General features: G+C 41.4%; 1 protein-coding gene across 1 annotated transcript in view; it reads left to right on the plus strand.

The window, feature by feature from the left end:
- The window catches only part of GLIS1 (GLIS family zinc finger 1), a 179,606-nt gene that overhangs the window by 85,058 nt on the left and 74,250 nt on the right, over positions 1-20,298 (plus strand). The window contains exon 3 of the mRNA XM_066555751.1: positions 3,478-4,579. Coding sequence (XP_066411848.1) covers positions 3,478-4,579 — 1,102 coding nt within the window. The remainder of the gene's footprint in view (positions 1-3,477; positions 4,580-20,298) is intronic.

The following is a 20,298-nucleotide window of genomic DNA, read 5'->3' on the forward strand; positions in this document are numbered from 1 at the left end:
TCCGCGTGTAAAGCCCAGGGAAGGCATCAGAGCACTGGGATAGTGTTGCACAGGGTCCCTGGATGTGCAGCACAACAATCCCCTCCAGCTCCTTAAAACTGTCAGTTATCACCGGGTGCACATTTCCAGTGGCAGTTGAAGGCATGTATGTTTTGTAAATAATCCGGAGATTTCAGATACAGTCATCTTTTCCTCTGAGGGCAGTTGGGAACTGCAGCGCTTCTGGCATGGTGCTACTGGCCTCGTGCTCTGGCTCCAATTACCACGTAAGGGAGTCTCAGGAAACACTGCCTCAGTATCCTCTGAGAGGCTGCTGTTACTCTTCAAAGGCTTTACACTCAGCTTTCATGAGCTTAAGAGGCAGTTCTCTTCCCTCAGACTGTCCATCCCTGGTGCATGGATGCTCCCTCTGAAGGGAGGTTTGTGGGTATATTCTTCTGCTGACCCCACCTGTCTTTCCAGGATTGCTTATCTGGAAGCCCCTGCAGAGCTGCTCATGCTGATCCGTGTGTCCATGGTGTTCCTTGCACTGCCCTGCTCTCCTTAGTCCCTCTCATCTTACCTGTTTATTTCATATGCATTTATATCTATATTTGTCCAGAGATTGTGAAATCCTTACAGCCAGCACAGCCTGTGGGTACCAGGCCTGGAATCTTCTCCGTGGCTATAAGAGAAAGATACTGGGGGGCAAAGAGTCAATGGGTATACAGGGGGCCCTCCTGCAAGCTGGCTGCCAGACACCTTGTGTCACTCCTGCATTGGTTTTGTTTCTGTGCCCCTTCTCCCCTCAGGACAGGGAGAAATGAGCAGGGCTTTCCCTAGAATAGTGATGGCAAAATTCTGCGAGGAATACAGGAACTTTGTATTAATGCACGTTGACATTGGGTACCCCAACACTCAAACATCAGGAAATTGAAGAAATGTCAAATTTCTCACAGCAGAGTTAACTAACATGGGATGTATAATGTATGTAAATATACAGTGCTACAGAGAAAACTGCAGATCCTGGAGAGGACTTGGTTCTGATCTGCACGAGCAGCCTGTGCTTATCATTTTGTAGGCAGAGAATGGATAAGACTCATCTGTGGCAATGGGAAGAATGACTTTAGTGCCCTCATCTCATTTACTTTTGAAGTAAGGCATTCCAGCTTGCCTTGTGGTTCAGAACTTTCTTGACTCTGAGTAAGATCCTCTGCTGGAAAGGTCACTGTTCCTGAGGATTTTGGAAACCTAGTATTTCTCAGGACAGGGATGTTTGTGTCCATCCTGCACTGACTCCAGCTTAATCAAAAACCAAACTTCTCCCATGGATTTCAGGCAAGATGGGAGCTTTACATAAAGCTTAATAATACAACACCAATTATCACAGGCTGAAATGTAAGGCTTGGGTTAGCTTTATATGATGTAGGAAATGTGTTGAGTTTACTTTAGCCTGAGGCTTTGGGAGCACTAAACTGTGATACAAACTGAATTATTTAGAAGAGTTTTTGTACAGCAGAAGCCAAGTAATAGGAAATGCTGTGCCTGGCATGGCATGCTGTAAAGCCTTTCTCAGAATGAGTTTAAAACACCAATCTTTCACTGAGCAAACAGAGCAGGGTTTCCCAAACATATGCAATAAAAGTATACTTATGCCACATATTTTACAGACATATGGTTCTGTAAATGTTAAAAAATAATGTATGAATGCTGTTTGGTTTGGTTTTTTTAAAATATAAAATTGCCATCTGCAGAAACAGGTGCTTTACGTTTATCCAGAGACCAACTGTGCAAACCTAAAGGGAGAAATTATGAACAATGGTTTATGGAAACCTCTAAAATTTTTTAATGTACTGTTTTAAACTTTCTGGTGGAAAACAAATTATCTGATTGTTCTGTATCAGTGAATGGTGGAGAATTTAACATCTCTCATGATTTTAAAGGGTTTTTTTTACATTAAGCCCTGTTGGAGCTTAGAAACCTGTCAGTAGTGAATGCAGTGTTCCCAGTTTTGTGCCTCGGACAGGTACCAGTTTTTGACAACCTTAATTTCATGGGAAGGAAGTATTTTTGAAGCTTTTGATTGTTGTTTTTTTTTTCCATCCCTTTTTGTTCTTTGGAGAGCTATTAACAATGAAGTTTTAGAAGTTATCCTAGTTTCCCATCTTAATATTAGTGATGGATTAATGTAAATAATAGTGATAAAACAATCTAAAGTGTAAAATAAATGCAATTTATTCAGCAGGTTCATGGTTTAGTGTATAAATGTCCAAAATACTTTTAAGTACATGTATTTCATGCTTTAAAAAGTGTCAGACCTGTCTTAGCTGTGCTGTCACACACAAGCTGCCAAATGGCTGGGTTTTCTTCAGCTTTTGTGGTGCTAGCATCATAAAAGCATAAAATTCATTTAAGTGGAACGTGTCAGCTTAAGAGCCACGGGGCACTTCTCTGGAGGGTTTATTAGCTCAGGTACAGCTTTCCTGCACACAGTTGTACTGTTTCCTCTCCTTGGTCTGGCACGATGAAGCCATAGGTTAAACCCTCCCATGCTTTAGGGATATGTAAGGAACACCCTCTGCTCCTAAGAAAAAGCACACAGTTGGATCATCCACAGTAAATGTTTATAGCTAAGATAAAATGTTTTATTTTAAGCCATAAACCAGTTGCTAACTGCTTGGAAGAAAATGTTAGGAGGAAATGTTTCTTAATGCAGTGCTTTTCTGAAAAGTCTTTTGTGGAGTTCCTCAAGGTTCTGCTTCCTCAATGAATGGATTCAACACACATGAAAAATAATGAAAAATCACTTCTGCAAAACAGAACTGTGATTTACAGTCCCATGCACTCTTTATTATGAAAAATGGAGATGGGAGTACATAGGCTGCCATTTTAAATTTACTGGCTGTAAATTTTTTATTTTGTGGAAGTAAATGCTCAGCGGATCTCTCATTGATTCTGGAGTGCTGGTTGAAAGCAAGCAGTTCTTTTGCTGTATTCCTTTTTTCTTCAGTGATATGGCTCCTTTTTTAATTTAGCAAAGGAAAGCATGTCTCTAACATGTAAGCAAAGCTCAGCTAGCCTTTTTTGTGTCAACAAGAATGCCAAGGCATTTCCCCAGTGTGCTCTGAGGAAAATGACAATATTTTAATAATTCAGAAATGCCCAAAGTTCTCAAACTTCATTCTCAGCTATTGTTTTGCCCAATCTATTATGCATTGAAAGTCTCAATCGTGATTGATGAGCTGCCTGTAGCAGTGAAGATTCTCTGTTCCATATGTAACCCAGTGTGTCAAATTAATCCTGTGTAAAGTGATTCTGTCTTTGCACAGGTTGGAGAGGAAGCATTGCAGATTTTTTTGGTGTAATTGCTTCATTAGACAGGCAACATCAGCAGAGAGCAAGTGCTTCCATTCTGCAGGGCTTAACGAGTGTTGTGTCTTGTACAAAAATCATAAACCCTGTGGTGGTTAGTGATGCTTAATGAAAACTGTATTGCAGGTCACCCAGGTTTCAAGACTCAGTAGATTCTGCTGCTCCATGCCTGAATGGAAGTCACCCGGCTCAGCACATTAAACAAGAATGCCCCAGTGATTATAAGGTTCTGTCTGAGGCTTCCACACATAGGAGGATTACAGAGGGGATGGAGCTGAGAGCCTCCAGTAGTCTGCATCCTGAACTAGACCTAATGAATAATAGCTTTACAAATTCACTTTCATCCTACTTGTTTAATAATGAACACAGCTCCTCCCTGGGTCCTTTGTCACTTGGCACCCCTCAGCACTCGGCCAGGCTACAAACAAGCAACCTGAAGAAGAGATGCATCTCTGTTGTGCCGTCTTCAGCCGAAGGAATCGATATTACAGCGATCATCCGCACGTCGCAGACGTCACTGGTCACCTGCGTGAATGGACTGCGAGCTAACTCAGCTGGCATTTCCTCTCATCCTGTGGAGATCAGTCATCACAGTGCTCAAAAATCCTCTCAGCCCCAGTCTTGCTCTCAGCCTGGAAACCCTTGCAGTATTCCCTCCCCTCCAGCATGTCTTGTACCTCTTTCCACTGAATGTGACAGAGGTGACTGTGAGCAGATACAAATGCAGCAAGTCGAGGAGAATGGCAGCCTCAGCCTTATGATGAATGGCACGAGCCTTCCTCACCAGAACTCCTCGCACGGCACCCAGAAGGTGAGTTTCTTAAAACAAGAACCGGCTGATGATTATTCCTCCACTGCTGATCTTTTTCGCCATCACCAGGGGCTGCCTCCCCCTTACCACCTCCACCAGCAGCTCGGCCAGACCCCAGGGACGCTGCCTCACCTCAGCACCTCCCTGTCTCCCAAGTCCCTGCAGCCCAGCGACGCCGATGAGCAGGACCTCAGCAGTGGCAAGCAGGTGTGTCAGTGGATTGACTGCAGTGCCACTTATGACCAACAAGACGAACTGGTCAGACACATAGAAAAGACTCACATTGACCAGAGGAAAGGAGAGGACTTCACTTGCTTCTGGGCAGGCTGTGTCCGCCGCTATAAACCCTTCAATGCTCGTTACAAACTGCTGATTCATATGAGGGTTCACTCTGGAGAAAAACCAAACAAGTGCATGGTAAGTCTGGATTATATTTGTTTGAATAGAAACATAACTGCTCTTCTCTCTTTCTTGCTCTCTCTTCGATCTTATTCCAGTATAATTGTTGTGCTTTCCTGTAATTTAGTCTGTAGCAGGCTAAAGGGGAATTGGAGAAAACCTTAATCTAGAAGGAAATGATTGAGTAAGAAATACTGTAGTTCTTGGAAAAGGGATTCGGTTTCCTTATATGAGAGCTTAACTTTTAATACAGTGCTTTGTTTTTTTAATATTCATTAAACCACTAATAAAGTGATGATCAAAGCACGCAGCCGTCACTTAACGTAAAACAAAGTCACTGAGCCTCGGGTGACATTTTTAATCAAGAAACATAAAACACATCTAATGAAATTCTTCTCATTCCTGCAGTTGAACAATAACCCATAGAGTTGTAAGTGCAAAAGCTTCAAATGTAGTTTAGACAAAAGAAAGAAACTTGTTAAAGGATTTTAAACAGTTAAAAGACTAAAAAGACTATATTTAATTACATTTTCAAAGGTTGTTAGGGCTTTTTTAATTTGCGAAACAGAGCTTTAAAAATAAGTAAAAACCATTGTTCTCTTCTGATCAAGAAGATGTAAACAACAGCAGTGTTCCAAAAAGAGGATCTTGGGAATAACACCATCTCTGCATCTGCCCACCATGATGACAATATGGCCAAACTAAAATAAAAGTTAATGACTTCCATTAAGCTTTCCACATGTTTGAAACAACAATGATACAAGACCCTGACTGAAACAGATGAAGCAAAACAAGTTTGACATAAGCTTCCAAATTGGGCCATGAAATTTGGAAAGTCTCACTTGTAACACCCACATGCGTGTGCACGCATGCACACGCACAAAAAAGTGCAGACAAAGGGCATGGTTATGGCAGCAGGTTGGGGTTCCTGATAGGCAGAATTTTCAGCTATATGTCTATTTTATTGTTTTGATCAGAGCATGATGCAATGGAAAATGCTTGTAAGGATGTTAGATGATGACAGACTTTTCCATGGTAAGCTGTAGCTTTGTATGGAGGAATAGGAAAGAATGTAGAAAAAACTTTCAGGCCTGCTATGGTTATGAAAGAGAAAAGGAAGAAAACAGGAGTATTCAAAATGTGTTGCAGAGAGAAGTTTTCTCTGATTGCCCTGATTATCTTTTTACTTCCATTGGATAAATGAAAAACATTATCTTAATGTCTGCACAGTTTAGTGGGTTTTCCCTCAGATAATACTGGAAACAGTGCACATACTTAGAGAATACCATCAAATTGTCCAAGATAAAATGGAAACACTCTAAGACTTATGTGTTTCTTTTTGCTTTGAAAGCAAGAACTGGTTCTATTCCAGAAGTAGCTCAATGACATTTTCTAGATGTACAACTGAGTTTAACTTCCCCTGAATAGATCTCTTTTATTTATCAATTATCAAAGGATAATGCAAGTTTGCTTCTTTCCAAACAAAAGCGTAGGTAAGTAAATTGAAAGCATACTGAGAACATGAAGCCCTGATTAGTTTCCTGTGGTACTGAAAGATCAGTAGACTCTGTGGAGAAGGGAACTTGTCTGTTTTCCTGAAAAATGCATATTTAAAAGGTATTGTATGGCAGATTTCTAATGTTACATTCCCATTCCTACAGAAAACTTGGTAAACCAGAGAAATGCTGAAATATCTTAGTAAATGCTAAAAATGTCCTACTTTCAATTAATTTCATCTGCAGTAAAGTGCCAGCTTTTGATAACACATCAAGGTTTTATGAATAGGTTGGAAAGACCTCTGCATCTGATATTGCAGACAGCCTTTATGTCATAGTTATATGGCCTTGGCATGTAAGCATAGAAAAGATCTCTTTTACTGGAGCAGATATTGTAGTTGTTCCCATACATGGAACAGCCCAATCAGGACTGGGAGCTCCATATTGCTCAACTTGGAGTTAACTCTTCTCTTCCCACAGGAAGAGCCATCCACTGTCAGCAGAGGTATTGTGTGTTAAACCTTGCAGTATGGAATTCTGCAGGGAGGGAAGTGGATCCAAGAGAATACACAGAAACCATCTCTTCTTTGCAAATTTAGTTTTTCTACTCTGAAAAGAGCTTGATCTAGCAGAGGCAGGATCCAAAGCTGCAGCACAGCTCCTTGAAGTTATTAATATCAAGTGGGGATTATTTGCCCAGTGAATTCCATTCCATGTGAAACAGGGGTTGGTGTGCACTGTTGTGTTGTGCAGTGATGTCACATCATTTTAAATGATGGCTTTTCTTTTGGTGTGGCAATAATTGTGCTGCAAATTAAGAAGGCAATTCATTCTCTGTCTATAGAAGTCTGAGATTTTGTTTTGTTTTTGGTGTCGGTCTGATAGAGTATCTTTGTGTATCTTGTATTTGTAGTGGAGATTTTCTTTTGCTGTTCACAATTACCCATTGTACTTTCTTTTTAAGCCCTTGATTTCTCTCTTGCCTGTGACATTACTGCCTGACTAGGTATTGAACTGTTCAGGAGAAGCTAACAGTGAACAGCACCCCGCCCTCATACATAAAAGTACTTTTCCATGTAAAATTATTAATTTCTTATGACAGGCTTTGCTACTATGTACTGTAATAGACAAAGGAATTTTGGAATTCAAGCTACTTGAGAACAGGAAATACATGAGACATTTTGATTGAAAAGTAAATGGTTCACTAAAACTGCAGTTAATCCTTTTATTATCTTTCCAACAGCAGTTTCCACAATACTTTCATGAGGTAAGCTTCCTTCAGTCCAACTGTAACACTCTCATTGTTGCAGCTGGTTTGAATTTAGCGAGCCTGCTTCTTTCTTTACTACAGACAGGCGACAGGCAAAACAGGATCTGCTGTGGAGCACTGCTGATGTTTTGGGCCCATATTCTGCTCACTGTGTTCCATTGCCAGAGCTGGTACTATGAGTATTCTGTTTTCATATTCTGTTAAATATTCTAATTAAGTGGTGCCTTCTCGTCATTGTGTCCTTCAGTTTGGTTTTTCCTTGGGCTCTGCAAGTAGTCTAAAGGAAACTACCTAATCTCTTTGCAATATCCTGTTATGTTTCATACTTAATTCATGTTATTTTAGTTTTATTAAATTTGGGGTTCATCTGCATTATAATCAAAAATATATCCAACAAAAATAATGATGCAATGCCTTTAAGACTTTAACTTCTGAAGATTAATTTCATGCTTTTTTAGATTTGATGTCCCAGACAATTGGAATTTTGATTGTCTGAGACAGCAAAAATTAGCAAGCTTAAATGGTTTTTATTTTTAAAAAAGGAAGAGAAAAAGTTTCTCATAGCTGCATCTTTTGCTGCCTTTCAGTTCTTCGAATACTTTGGTGAGTAGAAGCATGCTGATCTCCAGATATTGCATCCTTGGTTTAAGCCTCTACTTGAAAATGTAAAAACAGAGCTGCTCATTTACTTGTCTAGAATTGTTTGATTTGGACAAATCTGTACTTGGCTTATTAGTTTACCCTCTTGTACCCTTGTGGCTTTATAATGAGTAGAAAATATGTTCCCATCACTGCATTCATGTGTGCTCAGGGGCCTCCCCAGACAGGATCAAGGTAAATGATTTATCTTCATGTAATTTCTACAGGTGTAATTAGTGTTCTTAGAAATTTGCTATCATAATGTATGTAACATCCATGAAAGGAGCTGGACAGGGATAATATTTATGGTTAATATCTTTAGTTTTTGTATTTCAAAGAAACAAATGTCTCCTGTGTGTTCTAGACCTGTCTCTGTGTTTGCCTAGAGAGTCAAGACTTTGAAGCAGAATCTTTTTTCATGTATATATTCAACATACTCAGTTTGGGAGGAATCTGAATGGAATGATTTGGGTGCTGTATTGTACACAGTGAAATTCAGCACCTGTGCTGTTTGTAGTCAGTTCTTTTGAATCCCTAAGGCTGAGACACCATAGGTACTGCATTAAACATGGGGAAATTGAGACAGAGAAGATAAGTAACTTGCCTCAGGGCGTCTTTAGGCAATTCCAGCATTCCAGGGCAGATCTTGTGTTCCAATCACCATTTCACACAAACTAACAATTTGTAATTTACTGGTGAAACAGATTTTTGTACAGATTGCACAAAAGATTGCGCTCTGGCTGAACTTCCTGTTAATTTTTCGCTGCACGTCTCTGACGCAGTTGGTTTGACATGATGTGAGTGTGTGAGAGCTTTCATCAGAAGGCTTGGCTGCATCTGTAACACTTCATGGGCAGCGACCTGGTTATTGGGAATACAGGAGAATGCCTGTGGAGCAGATTAGTATTATTGCTTCTGTTTCTGAGGAAACCAGCGTGGCATCTCTGTTCTCAGTAGATGGCGAGTCTGCAGTCCATGGGGAGCGTGTGTCCAGCAATGCAGAGTGGGAAATGAGATCTCTACAGGGCTACAGATACAGAGGAGTCTCAGGGACAGCCCTGCATCTGTGGGGAAAATGGGTCTGCATGCAGCAGCTTATCCACTTGTGAGTTACTTCACCTAAACAATGAGTTTCCATGCCTGACTCGAGGGAATGTTGTGGAAGTCTGGAAAGTGTTTTCAGCTTTTGGAGTGGAGGGTGTCATGCACTGATGCCAAAGGAGTGCTTTAAAAGAACAACAATAATACTGGGCTCACTTTCTTTCCTTTGAAGTCAGTAGTAGGAAACATCCATTCTATCAAAGCTGCCTCAGCAGAGATCTCTCTTTTTATTAGGTCTCTGATGGCATTTCCCGATACTGTCAAGGAACGTCAGCATTCAAAACACTCTGATTAGAGGAGTAGACAGCAATTCAGTGGTTTTGTGGAAACACAATGTTTGTTTGTTTACAGAGCCCACTGCAGATTCCAGGGCAGTACAAATGGGTTTAAGCGTGTCCCAGCACTGGAGGGCAGGCCAACAACAAGCTTTAGGCTTGGCTCTCTCTCAGCTCATGCCCAACCAGCTGGTGAATTTGAACTGGTATCTGTCCACAGGAAAGCTCCACACTAGCAGATCTTGCAGAGCAAAAGCAGCAGAAATTACTGGGCCCAGATTCCATTGTGAGTGGGATTGTCCTGTGTTCCAGTGCAGCAGGACAGAATTGCAAATGACTATGGTGCAGTGGCCCTGCACTGCCCTTGGGACCTTGCCTTGAGCTGGGCTGCAGAGGGGGGAGCTGCCAGGGTTTTCCTGAAAGATTATCAGCTTCCCAGTTTGGTCCTGGGATTGTTGGGCTTCTATGATGTACATGTCCTTTATCAGGCTGATATAAAAGTGATACAGGATGCTGGACCTGGTGGGATTGTGCTCTGAGCAAGCTGGACTGGCTGCCTTTTCTCTTGCTTTCCAGCAGTCTGATATGGGTTAGGTCTGGCTGACATACTGCCAGGGTTCTTTTTGTGTAAATCTAAATAAATTAAAATGAAGTAAATTCCAAGTGTTGCTGCCAGAATCCAGAATGGCTTTCAAGTTCGCTTGTCTGCCTTAAAAATGTTATACAGGATGCTGAAGAGATCTGAGCAATGGAATATGGTAGTTAGAGGTATAGCATGAAACTTCCATGGAGGAGGCTTTTAGATACATACTTTTTATATCCTGCAAGAATGTTTAATTCCACAAGGTTTAATTTCATTTGACCTTATAAATAATTAAGTAATTTGGGACCTGTTTAAAACATGCTAATCCTGAAGATTTCCTGATATATTTGTGCAGATCTGGTGACTGTGTGTAGATATTGCTGTTTAGTGTTTTAAATAAGAAACAAAGTGGGGTATTAGAAGTACTATCACCACAACACAGGGGGCACTCCCCCCGTGAAACTCCCTGCCATAGGATATAGTAATTAATTGCCACTATTATGGTTCTCACAGTGTTGGATAATTTCCACTAACAACACTTGGTATCTGCTGAAGGTAAGGTGATAGGCAGATAGTGGTTTAGGGAACAGATAGCCTTGTGACAAAAGCATGGATATTCATTTCCATCCTCCATGATAGAAATTTTATTAGGTATTCCACCAGTTTTTTCAAACCAGCAGTAGGATCACAGTAGAGCTTTGAGAAGAAAACATTAGTGAATCTGGGTCACCTTCATTTTGGAAAAGAAGTGATGGGAGACAGTGAACAGGACTAGAGGATTTTGTTACTATTGCCATTTTATAGACAATATGCTATTTTGGAAATGTTTCAGTATTTCAACCCATCATTTTTTACTTCCTGTTTCAGTATGAATAAGGTTTAAACAAAGACACTTCTTTTTGTTGTTGTTTAAAAGCTTTTCCCATTTGATTTATTCAGTGTTTTTATTTTGTTAGTAGAGTCCCCCAAACAATTATATTTCAGCTCATCCAGGACTGATTTATCTTTTCTTCATTCTTCAGTGTTCTGATTTGGCTACTGAAACACATATTTTTCACCACAATTCCAACTGTGACCTGATTTGAGTACAAGGAAAATGATCCATTTGCCTGCAAAGCCGCAAATACTTGTCAGAATGCTAAACACTGAGCTTTTGACAAATACCTGACAGTGCTCTGATTGAAAGAGAACATCTCAAGTAGGGAACAGTTTTGTACTAAAAGTGGTTCTCCCCAGGGACTGTGCTGCTGGCACACAGGATGGGCAGGACTCCTCCACACCAAGCAAAGTCATTCATGTTCTTTGTCAAATAATATGGGCTGAAGTATGCCCAGCTTAGAAAAGTGAAATTTATTAGTTGTGACCTGCCATGTCTGGCTGCCAGACAGGCTTCTAGGCTGTCTCCCTGTGTCTCCCAGGTCTTTTTTGGAAGATTTCTTCTAGGCTCCCTTCCCTTTTCTTTGCCCAGTTTGCATACAAAAACCATCTCGATACCATGTTTTATCTTTATCCTCTTGTCCCATAAGACTCAGCAAGTAGTGATTCTTCTCATATTAAGACACTCACAATTATTTCCAGCTCTGCTGTGGCCTGGTTTTGCATGTAGATTTATTCAAACCCCAGTCTCAGCACAGACCTATAAACCTCTCATGAGGCATCACCTTTTGAAGATGTCTTGCAAGCAGCCTCCTAACTCCCAATTCATTCCAGCTGCACCACAAGATCACTTTCTTTGCCATGCAGATCAATGGATTTTATCAAATAATCACATCTGAGGAGCAAAAAGGGAGAAAGGCTTTCCAGCTTCTAAGCACTACATTTGCAATAACTCTTCAAGATTTCTGTAGCTCACCATTTTCCATGCAGCAAAAGTGTGACAAGGTTTCTTTCTCACTGTCTCCCCTGCCTTGAGTGAATCATCCATGGGTTTCACTGTTTAAATCTGCTCAGTAGTAAAGATAAGTAATACACCCTCAACTAGTCAGATGCATTCTCCACTCTAGTAATAAGTTTTACAGAGCAGGAAATGTAATTGTGAAATAGCTGTTTGCTGTAGGAATACCTTAATACATCTCAAGAGTACCTCAAAGACGTGTCCAGCAATTGTGTCCTAAAACCATAATTCTGCAGGATCCAGCATCATTTTGGGAGGGTGAGTTGTCTCCAGAAGGTCTGGGAAAGCAGGGTGCATTCAATAATTTGAATAATATATACAAGCAACGAGAGAGGAATTTTCTTTTTACCCCTTGAAATTTAATTTATAAAAAAACCCTTGCATCAGAATATTATTAATCCTGTCATTTGGTGGACAACTTGGATGCTTGGTGCAGAACTTGTAAGTTCTAAAATTTTAAGCAAAGTATTTGTGCTTGTGTTCTTGAGGTTAAGTGCTTGGCTTTATTTTATTCCTTTGTATGTGTTCTGTGGGGATTATTAAAAGTAGTAGGAATAGTTCAGAACTCTCAGTGATTTAGCCTCTCTGAACAGTGATTAACCTCAAGAAGGAAAAATAGTTTGTATCACCTGGCAGAAGGTTTGGTCAAATTAAAAAGCCATAAAATTAAATCTTGTTTAAAACCTGTGCCAACGATATACTTAATAATATTTCTTATTAGGCCAATACGTTTTAATACTCGTTATTAGTGAAACCTATGTCATTTAATAAAAATGTTAATCTGCATTTGTAGGCAACAGAGAGGCTGTATAGTGTAGTCTCGGGGGAGAAAGAGGAATTTAGTGCACATTAAAAACTTTTTACATTCATTTATGCAGTTTTATCTCAGTTCTCAATGTGATGCATTTGTTTGTTACTTTGGGGCAAACCAGCAGCAGTTGGCCTTTAATATCAGATGAGAAATGAAAAGCCATCATTGCACAGTGTAGGGTCAGATTCTGAAACCTTCACTGGCTCATTTAGCAACTAGTCCAGTGGGCCTGGTAAAAAAACAATGTGCTGGTTAAGCTAAGTACATCAAAATGTGACCTGCTGGCATCTGACAGCTCACTCTGAGCTATTTCCAAAAGCAGGTCTGGTTTTGGGTAGGTTTGTTTTGGAGGTGCCCTGCTCTGCACCTCTGCAGTTGAGTTCCTCTTCCTCTCAGACCAGGAATGGAGTTACTGAAATGCCGTGAGCACTTCGGGATATTGTCACCTTGGATCTCCTTTTCCTTACAAGTACAATGAAATAAATTTCTTTGGAGCACAGTGAGGGTGAATAATCACTGTGAGGTACTGAGGCCAATAACTTAATGTGCCCATAATGCTGTTTTGCATCTCTAATATTTCCTTCTGCTGAGAATCTCAAAGCTCTTTCAAGATTTTGCCTGCCAGCAGCGTTTCCTGTGTGATGACAACTCCTGTGCCCAAGTTCTGGATACAGTTGAATTAAGACAAATTACTCTGCTGCTTTCTCTCCCTGTTTAAACTGGTGTCATTGTAAAGAACACATGAAATGTCTGGTGGAAAAGGCAAGAAAAAGACATCCTCCTTCCCAGAGTATATTCTCTTTCATGTATTTTGTAAAGTTGGTGTAAAACTGTGCACTGTTGCTGACCAGAAAGACCCTTCTACTTCAGAATATTATTCTCATGAGTAGAGGTGTGCAAGACAGTGATTTTATTCAGCTGTACTGTGGCTTTCAAAGAAAATGTCACCATTGTAGAAAATTCACTGTCCGTGTTCTGTCTTACACCTGTATTTTCTGTATTTGAGTAAATCAGAAATGGCTGCATTTCAAATAGCTGTGCATTTAATCACAGACATTTGTCAGTGCCTGACTTTTCTATTTACATCCCTGGTTGATTGTGGAGTCAAGGAACAATAGGAGTTTTATTTCAAAGTCTGCTGTAGCTGTCTATATCAGTGTCTTCCCTCCATCTCCTTCTTTTATTGTTGTGTACAGATAACATATATGTGAAGAGATCCTCTGCTCAGGTACAGTGGAGCTGCAGTGTTAAATAATTGATCTTGATCTGTCTTTTGAAACTGCATCCAAGGCATTTAAAAGTGGGAAATGGAAAAAGCATGTTCTCATAATCCAGCTCAGTAAAGTTTGCACAACTGCTCTTTGTTTCATCATGCCTACAATAAATCTTTCATTTTTGCCAATTGAGAATGCCTACTAAATCTGCAAATGATTACTTCCCTGAATTGTGTTGGGATTCTTGCAATACATTTTTCTTACATGGGTAATGATAAAATAAGAGTCCATCAAAAAATATTTTATTGCCTGGCAGAGAGCCTTTTATGAAATGGTTTTGATTCAAGGAGATTCTTCCAAGTGGTTTAGAACCGTTGCTTACAACTTCCCTTTAACCCTTGCATGGAGGGCTGCCAGGCCCTGGGAATGTCAGGAGCAGGGTCAGTCAATCAGCAGCTGGTGGAATGCAGGACCTGGGTATCAGTTTAACCTGCAGCCCTCGGCCTGAGAGCGCGAGCGCCTGCTTGTAAAGGGGATTGTGTTACCACGAGATTAGAAAGCTGATGAATGTCAGACTGGTGGGAACCTTGTAAAACTAATCTGCTGTATCCATGTTGATATGATTGCACCCTGCTTCAGCGAGAGAGTGAGGAAGATGCAGTATCACAAAAAGGAAAGCACAAGGCAGAACTGGCGGGGCCATCTGGGTCACTGAGCCCGGGCACCACCTTACAATAATCCTTCAGTACACCCAGAGAGTGCCTCTCTGTCCCTGCTTTCAGGAAAGGTGTATTGTCAACATTGTGGCTTGTAAGTCAGGACCTTTCAGTCATGTGAAACAAATCCTGCTCTTTTTCCCCTTGATTTCAGATTGGGTATGGCTACGTTTGTCTGCCTGTGCTCAGGAGCCACCAGCTGTAGGAATTACCCTGCTTTCCTTACAAAGACACAGTCTCAACCTGGTTCCCTGCGGGCCTCGAGCAAACTGTCTCTACATAAAACAAGGCCCAGGGGGATGTTCCTGGAATGGTGCAAGTCATGATGCCTGAAAACCCTATTCAAATACTGCAGGGAGAAGGGATCTGGCAAGAGATAGATACCTTGTGGTACTTGCTTGCACTCAAAAAACAGCAGGAGACCTGACTCTGTGTGGGGTGCTCTCAACAAAACCACATCTATTGCTTGATGTGTTGCCCACTTGCCTCCATGTAATAAACTGTCCCCTCAGAAAAGACATGGGAGATTAGGAAAAAAAAGCAGATTGTGTGAAAATACTTTTAAGTATCACAATTACTTGCAGGGTTTTATCTTCCTGCATATCCTCAGATGTAATGACATTTTTAATTGCATGGTCATGGTGATCTCAGAGTTCCCTGTTTACAGTACTCTGGTCCAACTGAACATTTTTAGGTCATGCTTTGTCTTCAAGGCCAAGGAGTGAAAAGCTGACAACACCCAGGAACCAGACATGCATCAGATGAACAGGGCACACCAGCTTAGTCAGAGTAATTCTTTTAGCCAGGTAGGTTATAAATAACGTGTTTTACATTTCAGATTGGCAAACCTCCTCCTGCATACACCTTGCTTCTGAGCTGAAGTGATAAAGTTGTCTCAGTTGATCACTGATCATTTCTGTTCAGGTTTTGAAAGGAGGCACTCAGGAATACTTTCAGGTGTGAAGAGACTTGGCTGAATTTGGAGGGAGAGGTATTGGAGGTAACAGTGAACATGATGGGAAAAGGCTGGGTGAGGGATTCTGCATCATCCTTCCTCACAGATGGATAGTGAAAAGAAGCAAATTTAGGACTTTGTAAAGGAAAGGCTTTTTTAACACTGAGCAAAGTTAAATGAATCAGAATGGAAGGAACCTTTTTGAAGCTTGGGTCTTCTCAGGGGACTGTGATACCCCCAGCCTTTCTCAGTACCTCTCAGGCAACTTGTAGCCAGGCCACTAGAATGACAGCACATTTAAAACATGAATATTTGTAACTGCATTACTTCATTTCTAGTGCTGTAAAAATACCATTCGCATAATGGGGTAATGGCCTGCAAGTTCTCATGATTTCAACTGTTTTGGAGTTACAGGAGTTCTGTTCCTTTATGGCAAGCATCCATTTTTCATTTTAACATCTTTGGCACTTGCCTAAAGGATGGGAAATTAAAAAATGATTAAGGGGACAGAGAGACTGTCTTTTAAGGAAAGATGAAAGGAATTAAACTGAGGCTGGGGTGGGGAGAAAAGAAAAGGGAGGGATTGTTTAGGAAAGAATAGAAAACAAGTAGGGGTGATTGGGCAAAATCAGGCAAAGGAGAATTTAATTTTTCACTGAAGGTTTCCCAAAGAGGAGGTCTCTTTTAGAGTGGAATAATTTCGTAGTGGAAATAGAAGATGCCCAACTGTATGAGTAACATAAGCTGTCTTACAAAATTGGAAAATAAATTGCAGGGAATAATTTTGAAAGCAAAATTACATCACATTTCTGCCACTCTCTGAACACAGATTATTGCATTACTAGGTGTAAGAGAAGGAGGTGCATTAGCAGGCACAGGGATGCAGTTTAAGCCTTCAGATGCCTGCACCTCTGAATGTATTATTTGTGTATTTTTGTCCTGCTGATGTTGCTATGAGGTAGCTGAGGATGGTCCCCATGCAGAGCACCTGGTGCTCAGCATCCCTGCAGTTGGGGACCCCACTGTCAAGCCAGGCCAGACTCTCAGACCTCCTCACAAACAGAAATGTGCTTGCATTTCACAGTGGCAGATGTGAAGTGGGGGATGACTGGCTAGAGAGTCCATTTGCCAAGAAAGGTACCTTTTGTTTTGCTTTGCCTTTACCAGGTTTGACCTTGATAGAACAAAAAGTTTCTTCTCCTCACCATGAAGGAAAGTCTCACTGTTGATTCCAGTGAAAGCTACCACACCTCATGGAGCTTTGTGCCAGAAACACTGTGCCATGACACATGGATGCTTTATTTCTGCTGTGAAACAGGGCAGAGAGAGACTGTTGGGCACAGCAGCAGCTTCACCTGCAGCTTCCTGGTCCAACTCACTCAAAATTCAGGCAGTGAAGCTCAAGTGCTGGATCCAGCTTGTTTGGTGTGCAGTGGTGGGTGTCCCAGAGCCCCGGGCTGGGTCTGTGTTCGGATGGGGAAGGGAGCCCTGGGCATGTGGGAGGTGCACAGGTACAGGAGCAGAGGCAGATGATGGCAAACAAAACCTGGGCAGAGGGACAGAAGCCAGATCCTTTGCAGACATCTCTGCTAAATCTGTATCTGGGCATTTGTTGGTCAATTTTTTGCTCTTTGCAGCCATTTTGAATGAGTTGTTCCCTTTAGCAGCTTAAAGCACTGCCATGGAGAATTTATGTGATGGTAGGTACCATGGCATAAATTTTTATAGGTAGACAGGAGGGTGCAAGCTTAGAAGTTAGGGTTGAATATTTCAGCTTGTCAGATACAGCTTCTGATACGTGTCAATTGTTTTGTGAAAATCAGGGTTGGAACACATCTCTGAACGGCATAGAAATAAATGGGTATCGTAGTCATACCAGAGACTTTCAATTTTGATTGTTTATAGCAACGCTGACAGAAACTAACACTATACACAAAACTGGTTTTGAAACTGCCCTTTTTTCAGAGTTAATGACCCACAGGCTAATGGAAATTTGCCAGTTTTTACCAGCTGGGATCTGGCCTGATTTTGCTGGGAAATAAAAGTGCAAGGCAAAGAAACCATTTGGATTTCTGAAAGTCTGTGATGGTTCTCTTCTCTCATTATAAAACCTTCACTTTTTTCCTATGTTGTGCTTATAATTGACGTGTGCTTAGCAGAAATGCTGGCTTTGCCCAAGGACAGCATACCCTGCTCGCCCAAGAATTCCTTTTGACAACTGCATTTAGATCCACTGCTGTGCAAACCCAAACCCAGCCCAGGCACTGTGAAAGGAATTGTATTAAATCGTGGCTTTGAGGATCCACTGTCACAGCTCAGCTGCTCTGGCTCCATCCAGTAGAGGGTAGTCATTTTATGCATTTTATGATCTGCTCCTCCATTTATTGCACTCAAGGCTTTCCCAGGTATTACCTGGGGACTTCTCACACGCTAGGCATGGCTGGTTTGGTTCCCATAATTAACCCAGGAAAGGCAGACTCTGTACCTGAGTGCATTTCTTTGTACAGTCAACAAAAGAGGGAGAGTAAGCCATTTGTACTAATTGTATATATAAAAAATAATCCCTAAAGGCAAGACTCTATAAGGTGCATTATGTTCAGGCAAGTGTGGGATCATTAGTGTCATTCATGATAATTTGATTTACCCCCATGGCTTCCAGACAATACATGGCCCGTAGCCTCGTGAATTGGTGTGAGTCAAGAATTGCATGGCAGCCCTGCATTTTTAGAGGGAAAGCTCTTAGGTCTTACTATGATGAAGGCTCTTTTGTTGTAAAATTTTCTTTACTAAGATAGATGTTACTTCAGTTCACACTAAACAAATTGACTCTGGAGTTTTCAGTCTCGGTTTGCCAGAGACAAATTGTGAAAGCATCTAATTGTAGCCTAAACAAAACCATATTTTCCTTAAAAACGTGGCAGTGTGTCATTCTAAATCTGTGGTGCTTTTCCCAGGAACCCATTTCAAGCAACAAAAAAAAAAAAACCCCAAAAAAACCTGGGCAAAATAGCCACCTTAGACAAAACACCTTAGACTGTCAAACCTGGATATTAAATTGAGTGGTTTTGGTTGCAGTGCTGCACTGGAAATGTTTCCTTGTTTCAACTCTGTCCTTCCATGCAGTCAAAGACACTGGTGTATACTTAAGAAAATGGTAAATATAGAATGCTGGCAAATGTAGCTTAAAAGAAGTTATGAGTAAACAACAATATCTAGACTGTCGAATTTCTAGGACTTATTGCAGCCAATTTTCACTTAGATAATGAAGGATGAAGAACACTGAGCTTTTAAATCCCCATTCCTAGTTCTCTACAACATTTATCAGTGTACAGTGGCTTTATTCATGACCTGAGTCTGGTTCTGATAAATTTTGAGAACTGTTTCATAATGTTATTGTAGAAATTATAGATGCGTCATTTTGGCCATCAAGTCATTGTGCTTGTGTGAGGGAAGGAGAAGTTGATGGGAAGAGCTGAGAGCAAAGGGGCTGATTCTTCTGCTAAAAATGTAGAAAAATTTGCTGATGAGAAGTCAGCTCTGCTGTTGGGTGTGCAGCCAGAGTGGCCATTGCACTCTCAGGTGGAATTGTAGCTGTTCTCTCACCTGCACTTGGCTTTGTCCTGTCCACTCTGGAGCACCTGGTGAGGGAGGGACACCTCTGCTTCCCCACAGTGTCCCCACCTTTGGTCTCCAAGCAGAGCAGGATCTCCATCCTTCATGCACCTGCATGGAGCTTTCCCAGCTGCAAACTTCAGGCCTCTGCCAATTCCTAAAGGCAAATTTCAGCTGTGCTGAAAGCAGGGGCAGAATTCCCATTGACCACAAACAAGCAGGAGCACAGCCAGGGCTGGAATGATACCAGCTCAATAACCAATCCCCCTTCCCAAGATCCTGAGTGGCTCTGCTGCAGAGGGGGATGAATTCCCCCTCCTGGGCTGTGCTTTCCACAGCTCCCGTGTACAGCACCTCTGGGCTGCTCCCCACGCTTTTGGAAACAGGGTGATTCAGTCTGGTGATTCACTTTGGGAGGCTTTGAAGGTTTTAGCTCAGGTTTAGGGAAAATATGCAGCATGAATCACCCAGGAACTTTGTTTTCTCAGTGAATTCTATGGTAATTGCATGTTAGAGCAATGTTTAAGGCAAAACAGCGTAAGACATTGGAGCCTTTTGTTACAGCCAGTCATATCCCACTGAAAGCCAAGTGTTCCTCAAATTCAGCAGACACCACATGCCTGGTGGTCATTTGGGAATTGAGAAGTGACAAGAGGAGAGGGCATGTCTTATCTTAATGTAACAATATACAGTGCTAAAAGGAAAAGAAAAGGAGCAACTCCTTTATCCTTTCTTCCTTTGTAAACCCAGCCCTATCTGTTTCATGATGGATGTAGAATTCTAAGTTCACCACATGGAAGTTGTTTTAATTTTTGGTCTTAGGGCAGCCAGGAAATGAAAAAATAGAATAAGAATTAGTGGGAAAAGGATGGTTCATTATATATTGGCACAGTGTATTGGCTAATTCAGGAATTAATAAAACTGATAGTGGTGCTAGGGCCCATGTTTTACTTGTATCCCATCAGTATCCTCTGGATGATCTCACCTTAAGCTGGCAAGGAGGCACATGCTGTGGGAAAGTGAGCATCCATGGGGGCTGTCTGACCCCAGTACCCCTGCAGGGAGACCTTGGCAACTACTGAGGTCAGCAGAGAGTTCTAATACTCTTTTTTTCACCCAGATTTTGTAATGGTCACTCTCTGAAGGGAGCTGGTGGAGAACAGGAAAGGAG

The sequence above is a fragment of the Molothrus aeneus genome, chromosome 9 (assembly GCF_037042795.1).
Source record: "Molothrus aeneus isolate 106 chromosome 9, BPBGC_Maene_1.0, whole genome shotgun sequence".
In the NCBI taxonomy this organism is placed as follows: domain Eukaryota; kingdom Metazoa; phylum Chordata; class Aves; order Passeriformes; family Icteridae; genus Molothrus; species Molothrus aeneus.